We start from the raw sequence: 23,015 nt of genomic DNA, 5'->3' as shown, positions 1-23,015 counted from the left end.
CATTTCTACCATATACCAGCAGAGGGCAGACACCACAAAGTATTCCATAGCAACTCCTTTGGTTAGGTTCTGCAAAGTAAGGTGGACATACTGTGTGTGTGTGTGTGTGTGTGTGTGTGTGTGTGTGTGTGTGTGTGTGTGTGTGTGTGTGTGTGTGTGTGTGTGTGTGTGTGTGTGTACTTACATTACACTCTGAACATGTGTATAAATTAACACTAAAAATACACAGTCGCTTTAGCTACTCAAGTATACATTTCACTAGCGGAAGCATGAGGGAGGACTAAGCAGATGGTGACTCATTTAGGGATGGCTACTGTTTCTACTCAAGCTGCAACAAAGTAGCTGGAAATGTTGATATGCAAGAAATAGACTTGAAGAGCTTTTTAAATAACAGTCAAATTTGCAAAATCTTGTTCCTTGATTATTGACTGTAGCATTTGCATATCCTATCTATACCAATTTCCATAACTTATCAAATTGGAAAACATAATTTTCAAGAGATGTTCTCCTTGCAAAGGGGCAGGGAGGAAACCCGAGAAGAACATTTGATTTTTTTTTTTTTTTGCTTTTGAAACAAGCAGGAAAAACAGAAATAAATGATCTCTATCTTTTTATACATAAAACTTCAAATGTGTAACTCTAATTGGAGTATTAGAACAAAGCAAGACAAGTTCTTCAGTTTAAAAATTACTGTCATATTTTGTCAACATCAGAGTAGCACTATGTCAACAGTGAATACAAGACTTGAGGTGAGCATGGATATTATTATTATTATTACTACTACTACTATTGGTGTTCTGCCTGTATATATGCTATTATCAGTTTCTTGGATGCCTGGTGCCTGTAGAGGCATCATACCCCCCTTAGCTGGAGTTAAAGACAGTTGTAAGCTACCATGTTGATGCAGGGACCTAAACTGGGGACCTATGAAAGAAAAGCCAGTGCTCTTAACCACAGAACCATTGCTCCAGACCTACTTGCATGGTTGATTATTATTCTCAGAAGTAGTTTAATAAAACTTTGAAGTAGTAATTCCCATCAACTTTAGCTTAGTCATTTTCCTCCGAAAACTGTGGATTTCTGTCTTGATTCAATGAGGAATTTTTTTTTTTTAAAGATATGTACATGTATACAGAGAAAATATCTTTTAAATGGTTTTAGTAAAGGAAGGAAAGTGTATTATACAGGAAAAAATCCAAATTCATCAAAAAGAAACAACACACACACACACACACACACACACATGTAATTCTGGCTTCTGGCAAATCTCTGTAAGCAAGAGACATGCCTTTAGAGTCTTCTACAAGATGTAGGCTCAATTGTTAATTTCGATGTTAAACCTGTGTTTAACAGACTAATCTAAAAATATTGAGGTACTTAGCATAAAGTACAATGGTCTAAATTAGAACTGTAGATCATTTTCTGAAGGGAAGAGTGCCCTTTATGACATTATTATTATTTTAAATATTTATTTTTATTTGTATGTGGGATGTTTGTGTCCTTTCCTTTTAAACACCCCCCTCCCCATCTTCCTTTTTTTTATATTTTTCTTTATTAAGAAATTTTCTACTCATTTCACATGCTATCCACAGATACCCCCTCCTCCCTCCTCCCACCCTCATCCCTCTTTCCCAAGCCACCCCGCATCCCCACATCCCCCAAATCGAAGTCTCCCATGGGGAGTCAGCAGAGCCCAGCACACTGAGCCTAGGCAGGTCCAAGCCCCTTTCCACTGCACCAAGACTGTGCAAGGTGTCACACCACAGGCACCGGATCCCAGAAGCCTGCCCATAGACCAGCGACAGATCCTGATCTCCCTGCCTTGGTGCCCCCAAACAGTTTGAGCCAAACGACGGTCTTCCGTATCCAGAGGGCCTAGTCCAGTCCCATGGAGGCTCCACAGCCACCAGTCCACAGTTCATGGGCTTCCACTAGTGTGGCCGGTCATCTCTGCATGTCCTCCCATCATGATCTCTATATCCCTTGCCTGCAGTATCTCTCCTCTCTCTCATCAATTGGATTCCCGGAGCTCAGTCTGGTGCCTTGCCGTGGATCTCTGTATCTGCCTCCATCTGTCACTGGACAAAGGCTCTATGCTGACAGCTAAGTTGTTTGCTAGGCTGGTCACCAGAGTAGACTGGTCCAGGCACCCTCTGGACCACTGCCAGCAGACCAAGGTGGTGTCAACCTTGAGAAGGCTGATCTCCAAAATATATAAAGAACTAAAAAAGCTATACATCAAAATACTGGACAATTCAATTAAAAAAATGGGCTACCGAGCTTAACAGAGAATTCTCAGCAGAAGAATCTCAAATGGCTAAAAGGCATTTAAGGAATTGCTCAATATCCTTAGTCATCAAGGAAATGCAAATCAAAACAACTCTGAGATACCATCTTACACCTGTTAGAATGACTAAGATCAAAAACACTGAAGACAGCTTATGTTGGAGAGGATGTGGAGAAAGGGGCCCACTTGGTCTTCTTATATAACCATAAAAAATTCAACTTGTAAAAGTTACAGAGAAAGCCCAACGAACATGCAAACCATTGTGTTCATAGTAGAAACTATTACTCCTCCTTTCCAAGTGTGTAAAAATAATGATCCTCTCATGAAAATATTTTTTCATTCCTCTTGTATAATAAAAATAATTTTTTCAATCACTATCAGCCCAAGAATTGCATTAACCTTTGTGTGTATGTAAAGATATATTACTGTTAGGATCAAATGAAGAAGTGAGGTATCACTTCATCTAACCTTTGACCCTATGGAAATAATATTGAGCTTTGGAGAATTCATCTATTTTTTTTCGGGGTTATCAGTGAAAGAATCCTCATTTCCTGTTCCTGCCACTCTATAGATCCCAGAACAGAGCCTTTGGGGAATGAACAGAGATGTAAAGGTGTGGAGGCTGCTCCTTACCCACTGACATTTTACACAAGAAACTAGGAATGAAGGTCAGTTCAGTTGTCCAGCTGAGTCTTTGCATTGAGTCTTTGCATTTCCAGTATCCCCCACCCCCATATCTATCAACTGACTCATGAGGTCTCAAACATTTGAGAGTTGGTTAGAATCATCACTATACATTAGCCTGGCCCTTCTTCCTAGGCTTTAAGAACTCTCCCACATTTCTATAGATGCTTCTTTCCCTTTTTTTTTTCCCTTAAGCTTCTGATTCTAACATTGATATTGACATGAAACTTGAAAGAGACTTAAAACTTGGCTATGAATTCATTACATTCAGCCCAGGCTGAGACTCTCACTGTTGACTTCATTAGTTGAATATTCAGTAGTTCAATATTGAAGTCTGCACTGAGTGTCCTTAGACTAGTGATCTCTGGAGATCCAGGGTTGAAGCCTGCTGTTTTATTTCTTCCTGGTTTGGCACACTGGCTCAGAATAGATGTATAGGGTAAGCTTTTATACAGAACTTTATAAACATCTAAAAACTTCAGCGGAAAAGACATAAAAAAAAAACCCTAAAGCATCTTGAATGGAAAATAATCCATGCTGTCTGGTCATTCTCTTTCCTATGACATAGATTAATGAACATATTGTTTAACTGATACTTGGTTCACAAAAGACATTATTGTCAGCCTGTGGACAGTAGCTTGATGAGAAACTCAGGGTGGCTGAGATGCAAGGCCAGAGAGTCAGCAGAAGTTTAGGGAAGCTCACATCACACATCTGTGTGATGGGAAAGATCTAGTCAAAGAGATTACAGAGAGACTAAAGATAAAGGAAATGACGGGAAACCGGAGTGTGTAGAAGAAGCCACAGGGTCCTATTCTTTTATCTGCATGCTTAAGGTATGTGGTAGCTGATAAAAAGTTCACCCAAATTTTTTATGTTCATGGACTCTGGACTGACAGCTGGGGAACCTGCACAGGACTGAACTAGGCCCTCTGAATGTAGGTGACAGTTATGTGGCTTGGGTAATATGTGGGGCTCCTGGCAGTGTGACCAGGATTTATCTCTAGTGCACGAACTGAACTGGCTTTTTGGAGCCCATTCTCTATGGAGGGATAGCTTGCTCAGCCTTGATGCAGGGGGGATGGACTTGCTCCTGTCTCAACTTGATATGCCAGACTTTGTTGACTCCCCATGGGAGGCCATACCTACTCTGAGGAGTGGATGGTGGGGGTAGAGGTGAGGTATGGGGGGGGGAGTAGAGGAGGTAGGGGGAACTGTGGTTGGTATGTAGGATGAAAAGAAAAGTTCACCCAATTAGTCATAAAGGTTAGCAAAATGCAAGATGATAAATTCAATTTATGCTGTCCCAAACAGAGATGTCAATGTATGAATTCTGACTTAATAAGAATGCTAATAATGTTTATCAAGAGACCAAAACCCAAGCACAACTGGAAATTTGATATCTGTGAAACATGTAACAAAGTAGACATTTTCTTAGTAAAACATTGTTTTTAATCACAGGTGTCTACTTAGTATTTGTATTCTTGATTTTGTGAGACAATGTCTCATGTATAGCAGGTAGGCCTCTGTTTGGTATATAGCTAAGGATGACCTTTAACTGTGGATTCTCTTGCCTCCAACTCCCATGTGCTAGGAATACAGGAAGGCACCACCAGACCCAGTTTATGTTTGCTAGGGATTGAACCAGGGCCTTTGTATACATTAGGTAAGCATTCTACCAACTTCTTTGGAAAAAATGTTATTAATTCAAAACAAGCTATTGTCCATGGTATTAATGATTGGACTGAATTTCAGTTCATGGCATCTTTTAGGTACTGCAGGGCACTATGGATAGAATTAAGGATTGCATAGATATGCAAAAATGATTGATATTATATTTCTAAAATTCAGCAACTTGAAATGATTCCAAAGTGGACAATATACAATTTTTTGGTGAGGGATTTTCTTTTACATTATCAGTTTAATTGTGATTGATATTCTGATGTCTGGAATTTTGTTTTATGTGATATTCATATGTATCTGTTTTCTTTATTATTATGATTTGAGTGTGTGTCCACATCACAGTGTACCTGTGGCAGATAACTTTATAGGGTCACTTCTCTACTTTCATCTTTATGTAGATTCCAGAGGTAGAATTCAGGTTTGGTTCAAGCCCCTTTACCCACTGGGCCATTTCACTGGTCTTTACTATACCTTTTAGTACTGCATATATAATAATCCATATTGTAGGTGCCCAGAAAATATGGTTACATCCAATTAAGACATCACAGCTGGTTTTCTCATGCAAATAAGGCATTTGACTTGCAATCTGGTCACATATTTAAGCTGCTGTAGTTTAAAGTATAAGCTCATAAAATTTGAGTTTCAGAATAGGGAAGAAAATCACAAACAGCAAAGAAAACAAACTATGCTTCTGCATAGCCACACAAGATATTTTCATAATGGACTAGACATGGTAATACTGTTTTTCCCCCATATGACTATTTAGTTTGGGTTTCTAAATGAAAGAATGAAAAGAAAGAGAAAGACACAGGAGACAAAAGAAAATGTAACAAAGATGAACTCATCTCTCCTGATGATTAGTGAACTTTATAGTTACTGTTTTCTCATTTTAGGGAGGAAAACACTTCTTGAATGTATTTCTTGAAGACAGTCCACTGTTCCCTTACAGGTGTAAGGAGAAGCTGAAACATGCTTCTAAGTGTACCCTTAGCATTTTCTCACAAAAGAGAAATGATAAAAACAATATTTACATCTCCGCATCACTAATACCTGTTTTACAAATAGTGAAGATAATTTGTTCAAGGAACCTATATCCCTTTGAAATCCTATAGTCAACATTTTAAGTTGTATAATTAATTTTACTTGTATAATATTTTTTGCAACATTTGCAATTCTTTTGAAAGCTTTGGTCTTAATAGTCAAGAAAACCGAGGCCAGATTGTTAAAATATTCAGCTACCGTAGCAACGCAGCAGCCATCTGGAAGGATTTCTAACAGTCAGCAACTCGGAGTAGAAGCGGCTAATAATTATGTATGTCTGGTTTGAAAGAGAGGGAGGGAGAGAGAGAGAGACAGAGAGAGAGAGAGTGCGCGTGCCTGAGTTGGGCTAGGAGCTAGGGAAAATATCCCCATCACAAGATATAGCCACATTATATACAAATATCAGATAATGTTTAAAATTAGAGACATGTCTTTCATACTTTTTCTCTGAGTGTCTTTTTGAATAATTTATTGTCAGAGGAATCCATTATTATTGCCAGATATTGATATTAAAGTCTAACATTCTCTCCAAATAGGTTTTGCTTTGTTGAACCAAAGAAAATTAATTGCCCATTGTTTATTTTCTGTTCTCACCTTAACTAAGAAAATAGTATAGAAGGGGTTGGGAAATTGTGTTAGTCCAAACAGGAGCATGACTCAGTCAATTACTGTAACATTTAGTTGTGAGTAAAATTTGTGCCTTGTTTCTTTTCTTTTCCAGTAATTATGGAGGAAAAGCCATTACTGAAGTGCCCTTTGCACAAACTGAAGCTTTAAAAGATGAACTTTATCAGAATATTAAAGGAGACCCTAAAGCTCCTGTTCATGAACCAATAGCCTGGGAGGGATGATTCTCTTCCATAGTTAAGGCAACAGAGCACTAAATAAGTACAAATGTACTATGTAGAGACTAATCCCTTCTTCTGATTGATACAGTTAAGTAAACCACAGAGAGAAAGACTAGGTGTGACTCAACCCACGGGAAGCAGTCTGTGTCAATCAAATCCCAACAGGATCAGGCAACCTCCGCACCTGCACTACAGGCACAGGTCTGATTTCTAATTCTGTGGCTGCTACTTCATGAGAGTAATGTCATCATCACCTACTTACTCTTAATTACAACAAATGACAGAAAATCTCAATTGTTCAAAAAAAAAAAAGAGAGAAAGAAACAGTTCAGTTTGTATGGGCAGGAGATGAAAGTCATGTATTTTGGTACCATTTGATAAAAAATAATATTTGTACCATATTTCTCTCCTTATAGTTCACTGTAAGAAACATACTGAATGCAGGGTTCAGAACAAAAATGCTGGAGTGAGGATAACCCTAAGATAATCCATCTGACTCCATCATTTCTTTGACAAAGAACCTGAGGAATAGAAAAATGAAGCCCAGTGATCATGGACAAAGGAGCTGAGTGACAAGATGGGGAGGCACTCCAAACCTCCTTCCAGGGTCCTTGCAATAATGTTTAATTTAATGATCATGACCTCATTTATGAGCATCATGCGTACATTATAATAAAAATCATTTCATGCAATAAAACCTTACTGGAGGGTAGGTTTAATGACTATTTAAACAGACGCTGGAAATGGTGTATGTTCAACCCCTAACATGAGCTCTCGTCTTGACATTTGTGCCTTCCATATGGTTTGGGGAAATAAATTACAAGCCTGATTAATTAAGTATAGTGTTACTCAGTGACCACACTACACCCCAATACTAAACTAATAATCAACTTTGACACATACACTGTTGAAGCAAAGGTCTGTGAATTGTATACACTTATTTTTCTCTTTGAAGCATAAATTTAAATCTTAATGGGGAACATACCTTGTACTATGATATGAAAATCATGACTGGCTTTTCCCAACAAATTGTTAGCTGTACAGCGATAATTTCCTTTGTCATGGTAGGAGATGTTTTCTATCTTCAACGTCTTTCCATAATTTTCTTTCGTTTCTCTTCCCTTTGGTAATTCACTACCCAGTTTGCTCCACTCGATCTGTGGAGTTGGTCTGCAAAAAGTATGATGAATGCATAGATAAATAAATACCAACCACAAACAATCCCTCGTGGAACATCTATTACCATGTTGCCTTACATAGTCATTGAGTTTTAGCAGCCTTAACAATGGACACATCACCATGGGAAGCATAGTGTTGAACAAGCATATTTCATCAGGAGCTCCTTTAATGGTCTACTCCCTAGGAATCTTGTCCCCTCTGTTAAGCGAGCTAACTTCACATGAGTGCAAAATCAATGAAGCTGGATGCAAGATGAATAATTGAAGTCCAAATAAATAATATTACAAGATGTTTCTCAAGTGTGAAATTCTCCCTATGGTCAGGGATCAACAGATCCCCTTCCCTGTGTGACTTTCAACAACATGACACAGTAGTCTCCAACAGCCAGCAGAGGGAAACCACAATTTCCGTTGAATCCTAATGAAGCCAATTTTGGCTAAAGTGGCTTGGAAATGGAGCCAAGTACGTGGGCTGGACGTAGGAGCAGTTCTTTCATTCTAGGCAGCTTGGAGCTCCCAGCACAGACCTTGCTTTCCTGCTCTGTTGGGAGCAGAGGGAAGAAGACTCCTGTTCCTACTCAGAATCTCCCTAATTCAGGAGCATGAGAGAGATGGGCACACGAGATCAAAATGAACAAAAGCCAAACAAAAGGCAGGGCTAATACCTTTTTTCAACTTATAATGAAGGAAAACAGGAGCATGAGCCAAGCCAAATGGTTTGTGGAAAAATCTCTTCTAAAAATGAGGGTGAAAAAATGACATCCTATGACACTTGACTTTATAATGTCACTGATAACCAACTCTAAATGGGCATAACTTTGCTTTTTCCTCCTACAAGATTGGAAAATACATAATTCTGTTATTTACCATATTTCTGGTTACTAGTTACTATTCTGAGAACTATCTGAGAGTGAGCTATCTTACTGTTATAATTTTACCAGTGTCAAATTCAAGCTCCAAGAAGCTAATTAAATAACACATTGATTCAAAACTTAACATTTTTCTTAGTTGTTTCTATTTGATTTCTGCGTTTCAAAGGAATTCATCCTTCCTAACATATGCTTGAGGTCAAACTATCCATTGGGAACCAACTAAATAATAATTTTCAAGATTTATTTATTATAATTTTATGCTTATGAGTGTTTTGTCTGCATGCATATATGTGCAATACACGCACATCTGGTGCCCATGGGGACCAAATAAGGCATTAGATCCCCTAGAAGTGGAGTTACAGATGATTGTGAATGACCATGTGAGTTCTGGGAATTGAATCAGGTCATCTGCAAGTGATCTTAACTACTGAACTATTATCTCTAGCCCCAATAATTAAATTAATGTCTCAAATTGTTTATTTCAGTTATTTCAAAATACCTATTCATAAAGAAAGTGGATAAAATAGCTCAATTATTAGGAAACACTATATTGAAGTTTAAGATGAGGCCTTTTTACAAACATCTGTTATTTTCTCTCAAGGCCAAAGGAATTAACCTCACAGATTTGAAACAACAACCTGCTTTTTTGACCAAGCCCAGAGTACATGGCAGACTTCCTCAGGAAATGATCATTGCAGACAGATAGACACATGTGGGAGTATATTGATTAGCTGTTGAATTCTAGCGAGCATGCCACCAAGCAGTACTTGGAGTCCAAGTTTCCTACCTGCTTGCCTTTTATACCGTCTGTCAAAATGGCAATCTGCCAAGTGACAGGCTGCCCTGGACCTTAGTTCCTCCCAAACAGATTTTTATGAGTCTGTGCTTTAGCAATGCATCTTGCTTTCCTCAAATTCTTCTTTTACTTCTGGTCTTGAAAACAATCATTCGTCTAACATTCTTCACTCCATACAATCAAATTAAATGATTTTAAATTAGAGAAACCTGACATCACAAGTAGGGGTAGTTTATACACCTAGAAGATTTCCTACTGTATTCTCCACAGTTCTGTTTTGATCGTTTGCTTGCTTTATTTTTAAGAAGCACTTACTAACAGACCCTGAACAAGGATGGTTGAGGGAAAATGTGTTATTTAATGCTTTTTTTTTTTTGCACACCAACATACATTATTTTATAACTTCAAATATTTATGCCAGTTCCTATGTGGGTAACTTTTCTTCTGATTCTTGATTAAAAATGTAGGATTCGGGGCTGGAGAGATGGCTCAGAGGTTAAGAGCACTGACTGCTCTTCCAGAGGTCCTGAGTTCAATTCCCAGCAACCACATGGTGGCTCACAACCATCTGTAATGAGATCTGGTGCCCTCTTCTGGCCTGCAGTCATACATGTTGTATACATAATAAATAAATAAATCTAAAAAAAAATGTAGAATTCACAGATATCATATGTGCTTAAATTCATGATGAGTCTGTTCTTATTTCACACAGTATGAATGTGATTTATTAAAGCACCACCATCTCCCCACTGACAATAAGATGGCAGGAATGTGAACACCTCATGAGAGTCAAAGTATCATTTAACTCTTCCCCATCTCCAGGAATCTATAAACGCTAAGCTTTCCAACCTATGTATCTCTCTGGAAGGTTCCCTGACATAATTAATATCAACATTTGTGTGTGTGTGTACATGTGTGTATGTGTGTGATACATGTGGCAGTGTGCTTACAAGTGCATAAGAGCACAGGCCAGAGGAGAGTGTCTGGTGTCCTGCTCTACCACTTGTCACCTTCTTCCTCCCACTGCTAGGGTCACAGGTTTCCAGCCATGTCTGACTTTTCAAGTGAGTGCTGAGAACGCAAACTCAGGTCCTCATACGTGCACAGAAAGCATTCTTAACGAACAGCACAAACGTTTTTATTATCATTATTTTCTTAAATGTGTACTTTATGTAACTGCCTCAGAGCAGATGCAGTGCTCCTGTTTCCCTTATTTAAACCGAAAGGGTTTATTTGGTTAAAATATGTTGGTGTTTCTTACGCATAGAGGAGCTTAAGGTTTGGGTGCCCAAAGGCTTGAATGAGTCAGGTTTCATTAGCTTGTAATAGTGCTTTTCTTCAGGCTGAGCTCTGTGGGCTTCATTTGCCTAACCTGCAAGTGGGAATGATTACAGCCAGGGAATGTTGGGAGACAACATGAGTCCTGGATGTACAGGGCAAAATACTACTGCAATGGTCAGTGATTTTTTTACTTCTGTTACTCTAGAATGCATGTGATTTTAAACTTCCTCGAGATATATATGACATCCTTCAAAAACCTTTTTTGACAGTATTGCCTCCATTTAAAGGAAGACCAAAGAGAGTAGTCCAACTCAAACCAATTAGGAGGGGGGAAAACCCCTTCTTATGAAAGAGTATCAGGAATCTTCATGTTACAAAGGCAAACATTTCTCATGATGTCCATTTTCTTCTTCTGTGTGCATTCCCAACACTCTGGTCTCTACAAGGCACATGTTTTTGTTTGTTTGTTTTGTTGTTGTTGTTGTTGTTGTTGTTGTTGTGTGTGTGTGTGTTTTGTAAGTGGAGGATGATCTGAACAGATGCCAACCACCTCGGAAAGTAAATGACAGTGTTAGCAGGGGATGTGGGTAAAGAGTCGCTAACAGGTTTACCTGACCCTCAGAGTTAGCCTGACCAGAGACAAAGCCTGAAAGAATTTAATTTCTACCACACTATAAACACATGCTGATGCCAGGTGGTTAGCCAAAAGTTACAGCAGATGGGAAGGCTTTGACCTTCTCACATAGACAGACCAGGGCTAGAGTGAAGGCTTAGCCCATAGGAGCACTTTTTCCTGGTGGACGACCTGGTTTTGATTCCCGGCATCCATGTAGTGGTTCACAACCTCTGACACTCTGCTGCCTTTTCTTGCCTCTGTGGGCACTGCACACAAGCACACTGCACACAGACATACCTATAGTAAAGTACTCATGCATATATAATAAGAGTAAATCTTAAACACACACACACACACACACACACACACACACACACACACACACACACACACACAGATACCAAACTTTCTCCATAGAGATCATGGGACAACATATTGAAATAACTTATCACTTAACACTGGTGATTTAAGGCTGATTAGTAACCTGGCTGGAGGGACCAGTGAAAAGTTTAGAAGTTGTACAATAATTAAAATCATTCCTTTACTTCACAGTCTAACTTCAAACAGGTCACTCAGACTCTTCACTAAATTATAAACAAAGGTGGATTTTACTTTTTAGTTTTAATAACTAATTAATGTAACACAATTTAAGACATATCAAATCCTAGTTGATTAAAGAGACTCTCATTACTTGCACTATGATCAAATCTCAAATTAATAAACTGGAAGATGAAATGCCTTTCCCCACAGCATTCCCAATGGGAGACCATTAAGTCAGTGGAAATACTTGTAGAACCGGTAAACTCATATGACCATGGCTCCAGTCACATAAATGTACAGTAGTTGCTCAGCTAAGGCAACAATTTTAGGAGATGACAACATGTCAACCCTTAGGGCTTTGGTGGGAAGAGCTGAAACAGGGCAGTGATCTTGGAGATATGAGGAACTGTTAGTCAACCAGTTTTGATGTCCCCTAAATTTCATGATCTGGACCTGCTTTTGCAGAAAACACAGAAGGGGAAATGAAAATAAATAGAGGCCTTTGGAAATTAAAAAAGAGAGTAATGTAATGGGCTGGTACAAATGAAGAGATTCTAATAAGACTATCAAACCAATGAAACAATGGACCCCAAAGAAATGAGAATTTCTCCAGGAATCTCAAGCTGGGAGAAGGAAAAGAGGCAGCCAGAGGGGGAACTTCTCTCCCCTGAGAAGAAATTTCACATAGTTCTAACAACTTGTCATCCTACATTACAGTATGAGATTGAAGTTCAGACAATGTTTGATGAGTCAGCAGTATGTGGGACCACACCTTGCTGGGATTTCTTCAATGTGCACATCCTTAGATCTCCATTTAAACTTGACTCTCACTTCAGGATCAGAAGACAGACCCAGGTGGGATTTCCAGATCCTTTTATATCTCTTCAAAATATGGGCACATTGAGTTAATCTTCTTTTCTGTTTTTCTCTATTAATTTGACTCTTTTAATCAGCCTATTGGGGATGGCCAGCTGGACATAGCTTGGGGCACAGGTTGTGACCCTCTCTAAGTACTATAACAGTGGAGCTAGCACCCTATAAACCAGGGTCCAACAAGAGAATAGAGAAGAAAGAAAATGCACAGCTTAAGGGCTTAAGGGCAGATGGAGTGACTACTAATGCACATGCTCCGAGGACAGCACTTATAATATTTACTTCACTAAGGTTTTCCTTGATCCCTGAATTCCACAATAAAAAGAGATACTGATAAGTCAATTTCAGTTGTAGCCTGAAGTCTGCATAAGAAAGCACAAATTAGTTTCTCCAGTGAGACAGGAAGAGGGTTTATATTTTTAAAAAGAGTAATTTAAGAGCATGCATGTAGCAAAAGTCTTGATTTTTGTGGTCTTTAAAATACTGCTGGGCAGAGGTCAGGGTACTTACAGGCCTTCAGCAAAACATTCAAGCAACAGGGTTTCCCCTTTGAGGACAGTCATTGTGGAAGCACTACCACTCTCAGCAGGAGGCAACAGAAGTTTGGGTTTCCTTTGTTTGATTGAATTTGCTGGAAAAGAAACAGGAGGAGTCAATTCCCTCTTGAATAAAGATAGTAAACATTCTATGGTGCTAGATTGTTTTTAAAAATGACTTCACATCGTTTTATGTTACATCTCCGTGTGCTGCTTCCTAAACAGATTCTCTCGTGCAAGACATGCATCCAAGGAACCAGGTGTCTTTCAGTTTCTTTACCAACTTTTATAAATGTCACAATGTATACCACCTGTTCTTTTTCAGAAAGTGAAGCCTTATTCAAGACAACTTCTTGAAGACATCCTCAAGTTAACCGATAGTCTGACTTTGTACTCTATAGTTTGACCATACCTTGTTATTTTTTTCATTGATGAAAATGTCTTTTTTTCCTTTTTTAATTATTTTATTTTACAATATAATTTAATTCTACATATCAACCACGGATTCCCTTGTTCTCCCCCCTCCCGGCCTCCCCTCTTCCCCCCAGCCCACACCCCATTCCCATCTCCTCCAGGGCAAAGACTCCCCTGAGGATTGAGATCAACCTGATAGACTCAGTCCAGGCAGGTCCAGTCCCCTCCTCCCAGGCTGAGCCCAGTGCCCCTGTATAAGCCCTAGGTTCCAAACAGCCTACTCATGCACTGAGCACAGGACCCGGTATCACTGCCTGGATGCCTCCCAAACAGATCAAGCCAATCAACTGTCTCACCTATTCAGAGGGCCTGATCCAGTTGGGAGCCCCTCAGCCATTGGTTCATAGTTCATGTGTTTCTATTCATTTGGCTATTTGTCCCTGTGCATACCTTGTTATTTTTGATATTATGTATGTTTATTTAATTTATTGATCTATGTATTGGATAGTATACCTTCTAAAAGACACAGCTTCCTGGGGTACTTCATTGAGAATTCAGACTGAGGAAACTTACAGTAAACACAAGGCATCTATGAATTTATTTAGCGTCAGAAAATTCTTTGTAGTCTCAGACCCTCAAGGATACACAGTGTTTTAGGAAATGATTCATAGTAAGTCTCCCCACTAAGTAGAGACTGGGAAGCTTCATTTCTCCTTTTCCTAGTATTTTTAAAATATAATGGCAAATTAAGACACTTCATTCATGCTACACTTTGATATCATTTCCAAATATGAACATAAATTGTTTTTACAACCATTGCCAAGATGACTTTATCATTTGTGGAAAGACAATGAATACTGATCTACTATCAGAAGAATAAAGTGTAAGATATAGGAAACCATGTGCAGTCTGCTTTGCATTTCCTTGCATGTATTTATATATTAGAAATGACTTTTGAATTTGTATTATATGCAATGTTCTTTGTGCTCAAAGATTTTATATATATATATATACACACATGTATTATAGGTAGAAGATTATATGTATATATACATATATATATATATATATATAAATATATATGTATTACTAATCTCAAAGAAAGTGATGCTGGGGATGAGTCAGCACACATGAAATGGCACCCCAAGAGGAGCCTTATCCACTTCTGATGACATCATCAGTATACTAGAAATCTAAGTGAAGCTTCTAGTTTAACATCATATAAGGGGTATTTATTTCATTCATGTATGGGTTATAGTGTAGCAAACAAGTTGACTACTTAAAAGGCTTCATAGACAAGAGAATTGGAGACTGCATATATATATATATATATATTGAAAACTGCATTCTTTTACAGAGTTAGAGTACATAGTGATTTATCAATTGTTCTGATAAGTCTTGCAAGTAAAATTAATTCATTTAACTTTCCTAAACCCAGTGTTTGTCTACTTTTCTTGATATTAACCATTTATATTCTCTTTCCTTTTGTAAAGTTATCAACCTTCCATGTCATTTGTGAACTCTTAGGAGAGCCAAATTTACACACACACACACACACACACACACTTTTATAGATGTACCTAAAACTACAGGTACAAATTTATATGTTAATTATGTATGATTATATATTACTTGTAGAGATGACACACACACATATCTACATATACACACAAACTCACACACATGCATATATATATGCATACATACATATATATATATATATATATATATATATATATATCTTTGCTAAATTCTAAAACACAGTGGATCATAAAACTTTCTATACTAAAGGGTTACTTAACAGAATTATTTGCATTTTTCTCATAAATTCTTGGAGTAAATAAAGGAAAAATTCAAACTGAGATGACAATGAATGACTAAAAGTAAAAATAAATGACCAAATGCTTCACATGGACAACTTACCCTTGGAACTAATTTCTGTGGATGAACTTGAATCATTAGCATGCTTTACTGAAATAAAAAAAAGATGGAAGAAACTAATACAAACATAATGGTAGATGCTGACATCAATAAAGTATGAAAAGTCAAGGTCATGCATTTATTTCTGGAAAATTACAAAATGAAGTACAGTCATTCCGTTTGCACAATGTCTATGGGACTATATATTCATACATGCATATATACACACATACATATATGTATATATATGGAGCTTAAACTTGAAGTTGTGAAGAGACAAGTGATAATTCTATTACAGAGATTTCAGGCTACTGAAAGGCATCATAGAGAAGACCCCACACATCATATGACACAAGATAATGGAACAATCATGGACTAAATTAGACAATGAAATCGTCATGCTAAACTTCTGCTCGACCAGGGCCAATTACTCAGTCAGGAAGGTGCTGGGATTATTCTTTGCCTTTGATCTTACCACTTCACCTCCCACTAATTACTTCTCCCCTTTTGGGAATCCAGATATGCATGTGCAGATTCAAATAGGAAACAGAAAATCAATTCAGATAACTTTGTCAATTTGAGAAGGACAAAGAAAAAGGTTGGTGTGATAAAAAATATAAATGGTGATTTTCTTTTGACTCAATTTTTGTCTCCTTCATTTTCAGCCTGCTGATTTATCCAAGGTCACGGTGAGCCCATGCCTGAGATGTGCCTTATGCTCACTGAAAATGAGTAGATCCTGCAGACATCAAATGAAACACATTTGTACTGTGAATTGAGATTTGATTTTCTGGCTGCCAGAGACACAGCTACTGTGGATGTGCAGCTGCAGATGCCTAGATCATTTGTAGGAAGTCTCTGGACTTAAACAAAACAATGGTAGAAAAATGTCTTTGTAGAGAAGAATGAAATTATGCACATATTTGCATTCAGCATGAGTGAAAGAAGAATAAATCATTTGGACTTACAACTGTTCACAGTTAGTTTCATTGGCATTTTTTGTACAATCGTCCTTAATTTTGGAAATGCAGCAAAGCAACAGTAATCATTTCGACTGTCTTTTTCTTCCACATTTGCAAAGTACAGATCTCCCTTTTGGCTCATGTAAACTCTTTCATCTTGTTCAATGTGTTCTAATTCTGCAAGGAAAAAGCAAAAGTGAAACCTTGTCACTAAAATGGACTGCCCCTTCTCACAATGCTGCATCAGATTTTTACATTTCTATTTTTTTATATAATTTATATTGTGTTGTCTTCTTGTCTGTTTTTTCTAGTTTTCTACAGTTTATTCTTACTGTAAGAGGAGTGAGCAAGAAGACAGCTAAAAATAGGCAACAATGAAATCCTTGGAAGGCTGAGAACCTCACAGATTTGCCAGAAGTTTGGTGTTCCTTCTCTCATTACCAATTGGTTTCTACCTTTGCTATGGCTTATCTGAAAAGTGTTCAGTCCTAATAACAATCAATTATTACTTTTATTTTCTTGGGATGATATTTCTCTGAAGCTGTGCTCCTCAAAAGTTTTGTGTGAGCGCCAATCACCCTGCACTGGGGAGCAGTTGTTGTAAATCTAGGATGAGTGAAGGATACAGATTTTGGCTGCAGACAAGTGGAGCTTCACTAATTCTCCTCTGGCTGCTTTACAAATATGATTTTTCTATGTAACACAATGGGGGAAACACCCAGAGGGCTGCTATGAAGCATGTGACAGAAGAGGCTTTGTGAGAGGTTTCAGGAACCACCAAAGCACTTCACAAGGTAAATCACACAGGCTGACACTGTTTATAGGCCACTGATTTTTATCAGATAGAACTAAGATAAAACTGTAATACTAAACAAACAACAAACCCAAGACCCTTCAACTCTGACTTAGTCCGTGTTCCAAAGATAAGGACTGTGGAAGGAAGGTTTTTCACAGGTGTGTCCTATCATATGAATACTCGCCCTCCAAATACTATAAATCAAGGAATGTAATGATTTTCTAGTGTTTTTATATATACATTCCAGTTTCTACTCAGGAGAAAGGGTGGAATTTCACATGTATCCAGTTTTGAAATCTATTTGATTCTACAGGATAGTCAATCACATATGAATGGTTGTTTTCATTATGTTACTTACATAGTGCATGGAATTAACAATTAATAGTGACCCAGAATGGTGGACCAGAACACTACTTACCAATATTCATCCAATAGATATGCAAAGGCGGGAGGCCTTTGGGAGGGTTGCAGGGCAGGACAATGGAATCCCCTTCTTCCACATCCAAGGGTTCAATTTTTTCTTTTGGGAATTTTGGAACACCTGATAAAATCATCACCATGAGACATGAGACACAAGATATTCACTTGTAATGTAACCTTAATATTTTCTATGTTATTAGTCACCAATGACATTTTTGTCATAAAAATGAGCAAGTAAGAAATTCAGCATTCCATGTCCTTTTTCTCATATCTATCGTACAGATGCAAACACTATTAAGAATATGGTAAGATGAGGCTGCCCCAGACCTTCTCTTCTTTTTCTGTTCCTCCAGTTCCAATCTCTGGGTCTCCAGAACCAGCTCTATAGCAGAACCAGCTCTACAGCAGAACCAGCTCTACAGCAGAACCAGCTCTACAGCAGAACCAGCTCTACAGCAGAACACCCTTGGCGGCCTAGCCCACTCTCATCTCCCATAGTTCCCACAGATGTTGCCCCTTCTAACTTTCCTCCCCAACTCCAACCTTTTTCCCAGACCCCAACCACAGCAGGCATGCCCTGCTAATCCAAAGGCAACCCCTCCTATGGTAATAAGTAGGAAGAAGGCAGACCCACAATTCTCCTACTGCTCTTGAGATCCAACTGCCTCCCAACTCCCCACCAGCTTCATCTCCAATTCTGAAGCAGGAAATCTGCTCTGGTTTCTCTTTTCCTGTCTCAACCCATTCCTAACATATAAAGGCAGACCTATGAGAATTACATCTGACTTAGTGGAGATTCTAAAAGCCGGAAGGGCCTGCACTTATGTGCTGCAGACTCTAAGAGAGTACAGATGTCAGTCCAGGTTACTACTTAGCAAAACTTTCAACCAACAAAGATGGAGAAAATAAGATATTCCACAATGAAGCCAAATTTAAACATTGTCTTTCTACAAATCTAGCCCAACAGAAGGTGCTAGAAGGAAAACTCCAACCCCAGGAGGCTAACTGCATCCATGAAAGCATAGGCGATACATAATTTCATCTCACACCAGCAAAATCAAAAGAAGGGAAACACACACACACACAGACACAGGCATACATACACTCACATGTACACCACCACCATCTCTCAAAATCAGTGGTCTCAATTCCCTAATAAAAAGACTAAGAAGCACAGAATGGTTGTGAAAATAGTATCCATCCTTTTGATGCATCCAAGCAACATACCTCAACTTCAAGGATAAACATAACCTCAGGGTAAAGGGCTAGAAAAAAATATTCCAAGTGAATGGACCTAAGAATCAAGCTTGTTTAGCCATTCAGTGTATAACAAAATAAACATCAAAGCAAAACTAATCAAAAGAGATAGTAGAGGACATTACATTCCCATCAAAAGAAAAGTCCACCAAGATGACCTTTCAGTTCTTAACATCTATGTCCTAAAAACAAAGGACCCAAGTTTAAAAAAGAAACATTACTACAGCTTAAACAATTTATTGACCCTCACACACTCACAGTGGGAGACTCACCAATGGATAGGTCATCCAGAAAAAAAAGACAACTAAACAGAAAAAATGTTAAACCTAACATGTTATAAACCAATTGGACATTACAGGTGATATTTACAAACTATGTCACTCAAACACTAAAGAATATACCTTTTTCTCTGCATCTCATGTAACTTTCTCCAGAGTTGACCACATTTGGATATAAATCAAGTCTCAACAGATACAAGAAAATTGAAATAAATCCCTGTATCCTATCAGACTACCAAGGATTAAATCTGGATATCATCAAATAACAGAAGCAACAGAAAGCTTACAAACTCATGGAAACTGACAAATCTCTATGGAATGAAAAGTGGTTCAAGACAGAAGAAATAAAGAAATTAAAGATTTCTAAAATTCAATGAAAATGAATGCACAGCATACTCAAACTTGTGAGTTCTAATGAAAGTGGTGCTGAGGAAAGGTCATAGCACTAAGTGCCTATGTTAATAAAACAAAACAAAACAAGAAACTGGTGTTGGCATAAAAACATATATGTTGATCAATTAAATTGGACTGAAGACCCAGACATAAATCCACACACCTACAGACATCTGAATTCTTATAAAGAAGCCAGAAAAACACAATGGAAAAAAGAAAAAATCTTCAACAAATCGTGTTGGTCAAACTGTATGTCTGTATGTAGAAGAATACAAATAGATCCATACTTATCACCCTGCACGAAACTCAAGTTCAATTGGATCAAAGACATCAACATAAAATCAGATACACTGAACCTGATAGAAGAGAAGAGAAAATGGGGAACAGCTTTGATCTCATTGGAGGAGAAAACTTGCTGAATAGAACACCAATAGCAATTAATAAATGGGACCTTATGGAATTGAAAAGCTTCTGCAAGGCAAAGGAAACTGCCATTCCAACAGAGCAGCAGCCTACAGAATAGGAAAAGATTTTTACCAACTCCACATCCACCGTAGAGGAGTAACATCAAAAATATATAAAGAACTCAAGGAACTAGATATCCAAAAGCAAATTCTCCAATTTTAAAATGGGGTACAGATATAAACAGAGAATTCACAACAGAGGAATCCCAATGGCTAAGAAATACTTACAGGATTGTTCAACATCCTTAGGAAATGCAACATCAAGGAAATACAAATAAAAACTACCTCGAGATTCCACCTTATATCTATCAGAATGCCCAAGATCAGTAACACAAGTACCAGGTCATGCTGGAGAGGATGTTGAGCAAGGGAAGCACTCCATCATTGCTGGTGGAAGTGCAACTTTGTACAACCACTATGTAAATCAATATGGCAGTTCCTCAGAAAATTGGGAATCCATCTACCTCAGCATCCATGGGTTCCCCTTGGCCAAAAACTCAACTGAAAGCAACCTAGTCCCACCACTGGAAGCCTCACCTAGAAATGACCAATTGAGACTCTGTAACCCTCACTATTAGGAGTCCTTATTAGGATCACCTTCATAGATGCCAGGGAATTTCCAGTGCACTAGCTTTCCACACCACCTCACAAATGCCCCACCCCCAATTCCTGTAGTCTCTCCCAGGACTCTCTCCCTCCATCCCATTTCCCCCTCAACCTGGTCCCCCTCTATGATCTCCGCCCACCCCCAGTCTGCCTGTAAACTGCATTTTATTTCCCCCTCCCAGGGAGATCCCTGCATCGCCCCCTAGAGAACCTCCTCTTTACCTAACCTCTCTGGGTCTATAGATTGTAGCTTGGTTATCATTTGCTTGATGATTAATAGTTACTTATAAGTAAAAACACATTTCTTCTCTATACAACTACATCTTCTATGTCTCTTTACCCACTCAGCTATATCTCTCTTTCAACACACACACACACACACACACACACACACACACACACACACACACACTGCACAGCTCTTCACACAGTTCCTTCACATCCTTTCTCTCATAGCCAAACTCTGCATACATATGAGTTACATTTTCAGGGTCACAAAGCACTTCTAGAGTAAACAATCAGAGACAGAGCCTAAGTGATACACACATAAGGAATGCCATGGTTTCTCTCAGGCTAGGAAGGTCACATTGACCGGCTAATGAGTAGCACTTGGCCAAGCACATAGCCTGAGTGGTTAGCATTCACAGACAGAGAATGATATTGAAAATCAGGACTTAACAAGAACAGTTAGTAGGCTGAAACTTAAATGATTGTGTTACATGCAGAAAGAGAATTATTGCAGGGGGTTATGTCTACCAAAGTTGTTTCAAGTCTGACCTTCATTCAGCAATAAACACCTGGAACTTATGCTTGTATATTCTCTGCAGGGACAGCTAGTCTGTTTTGAATTTGTTCTGAATTCTAAAATTAGCTGTCTTTGTGATTGAGAATACTGTTACTTTCCTCTGTTAGTTATGAAATATATTCTAGTATTATTTTTATTCATCAGAATTATATAGCTTAAACAGAAATCATCTTCCTGATCATCCACAACTATAAGTGTGCACAATAGATGGACTATTTTCACAAGATAAACACACAACAGTGGGGTGAATACACATAGTTGTTTTTAGGAAAGAAATGAAGTGGTACACGGGAGAAATTATAGACAGAAGCAAATTGTAATTTACTTGGCTTTGCCAAGTGGGGTTCCATGTCTGGTGAGTCAACCTGTTAAATACTAGTTGTCACCTGCTGTATACTCCCACAGCCCTCATCAGGCTATTATTATTGAAGCCATAATGAACATGGTTGAGCAAGTATCCTTATGGTAAAATGAAGTGCCCTTTGGGTATATGTCCAAGAGTGGTATAGTTTCTCCACAAGGAGGAACCCAGACAAAACACTGCTTATGTAACTAAGACTAGATAACCTAGAGTTCTATGGTAAAACCAAACACTACTGGTCTTAACAGAAATCAATTAAAGTAATTCCTATTGATATTCTGCTATCCTCATAGATCAGTGCCTTATCAAGTCATCATCAGTGAGGCTTCCTTTGGCAGAAGATGGGAACAGATGAAGTGACTCACAGCCAGACATGCAGAGAGAAAGAGTCTAAATTGGAGGTTTCCTTCAAGTCCCTCCTCTCAGAGCTCAGGGAATCCCTTGGCCATGGTAGTGTAAAGAATATAAGAGCCAAAGGGATTGGAGTGCACCAGAAGAACAAGGCCCTCTAAATCAACTAAGGAAGTTTAATATGACTTCACAGAGACTGAAGCAGAAAGCACAGGGCCTACATGGGCCTGCACCAGGTCCTTTGGAAATATATTCTAGCTATTAGCTTAGTATTTTTATGGGTCTTTTAACTGAGAATGAAGAGGTCTCTGACTCTTGTGCCTGCTCTAGAGACTCTTTTCCTCCTACGTCAAACTTCAGTATGATAGCTTTTGCTTCATCTTATTATATTTTATTGTGCCATGTTTAGTTGTTATTTATTAGAAGCTTGTTCTTTTCTGATGAAAAACAGAGTGGATCCATAGGTAAGGGAAGGTGGGGGAGGACCTGGAGAAACTTCACTCAGGATATATTGTATGAGAAAAGGATCTATATAAAGGGAAAAATAGCCTGGCATGAGTTTTTGTACACTTTCAAGATCCTGTTTGGACACATGAGATGGTGCATTGGGTAATCCTGACAACCTGAGTTTATTCCCTGGAAGCCAATGGTAGAAGGAGAAAACTGATTTCTAAAGTTGTCCTATGGCCTCCACATATGTGCTCTGATACAACCACTAAATGATACATACATACACAGAGAGAGAGAGAGAGA

At 38.4% G+C, this 23,015-nt stretch overlaps 1 protein-coding gene across 6 annotated transcripts in view; it reads right to left on the bottom strand.

The window, feature by feature from the left end:
- Nucleotides 1-23,015, bottom strand: part of Chl1 (cell adhesion molecule L1 like) — a 206,536-nt gene that overhangs the window by 46,630 nt on the left and 136,891 nt on the right. For 5 of the 6 annotated variants that reach the window (XM_028872713.2, XM_028872717.2, XM_028872714.2 and 2 more), the window contains exons 6-10: nucleotides 17,746-17,868; nucleotides 16,538-16,708; nucleotides 15,573-15,620; nucleotides 13,210-13,330; nucleotides 7,529-7,713 (exon numbers count right to left, since the gene is read on the bottom strand). In XM_028872713.2, coding sequence (XP_028728546.1) covers nucleotides 7,529-7,713; nucleotides 13,210-13,330; nucleotides 15,573-15,620; nucleotides 16,538-16,708; nucleotides 17,746-17,868 — 648 coding nt within the window. The remainder of the gene's footprint in view (nucleotides 1-7,528; nucleotides 7,714-13,209; nucleotides 13,331-15,572; nucleotides 15,621-16,537; nucleotides 16,709-17,745; nucleotides 17,869-23,015) is intronic. The other variant, XM_028872716.2, reaches the window with a different exon arrangement.

Source organism: Peromyscus leucopus, chromosome 3, assembly GCF_004664715.2.
Source record: "Peromyscus leucopus breed LL Stock chromosome 3, UCI_PerLeu_2.1, whole genome shotgun sequence".
NCBI classification, from domain to species: Eukaryota; Metazoa; Chordata; class Mammalia; order Rodentia; family Cricetidae; genus Peromyscus; species Peromyscus leucopus.
This window is presented reverse-complemented; position numbering and strand designations above follow the sequence as displayed.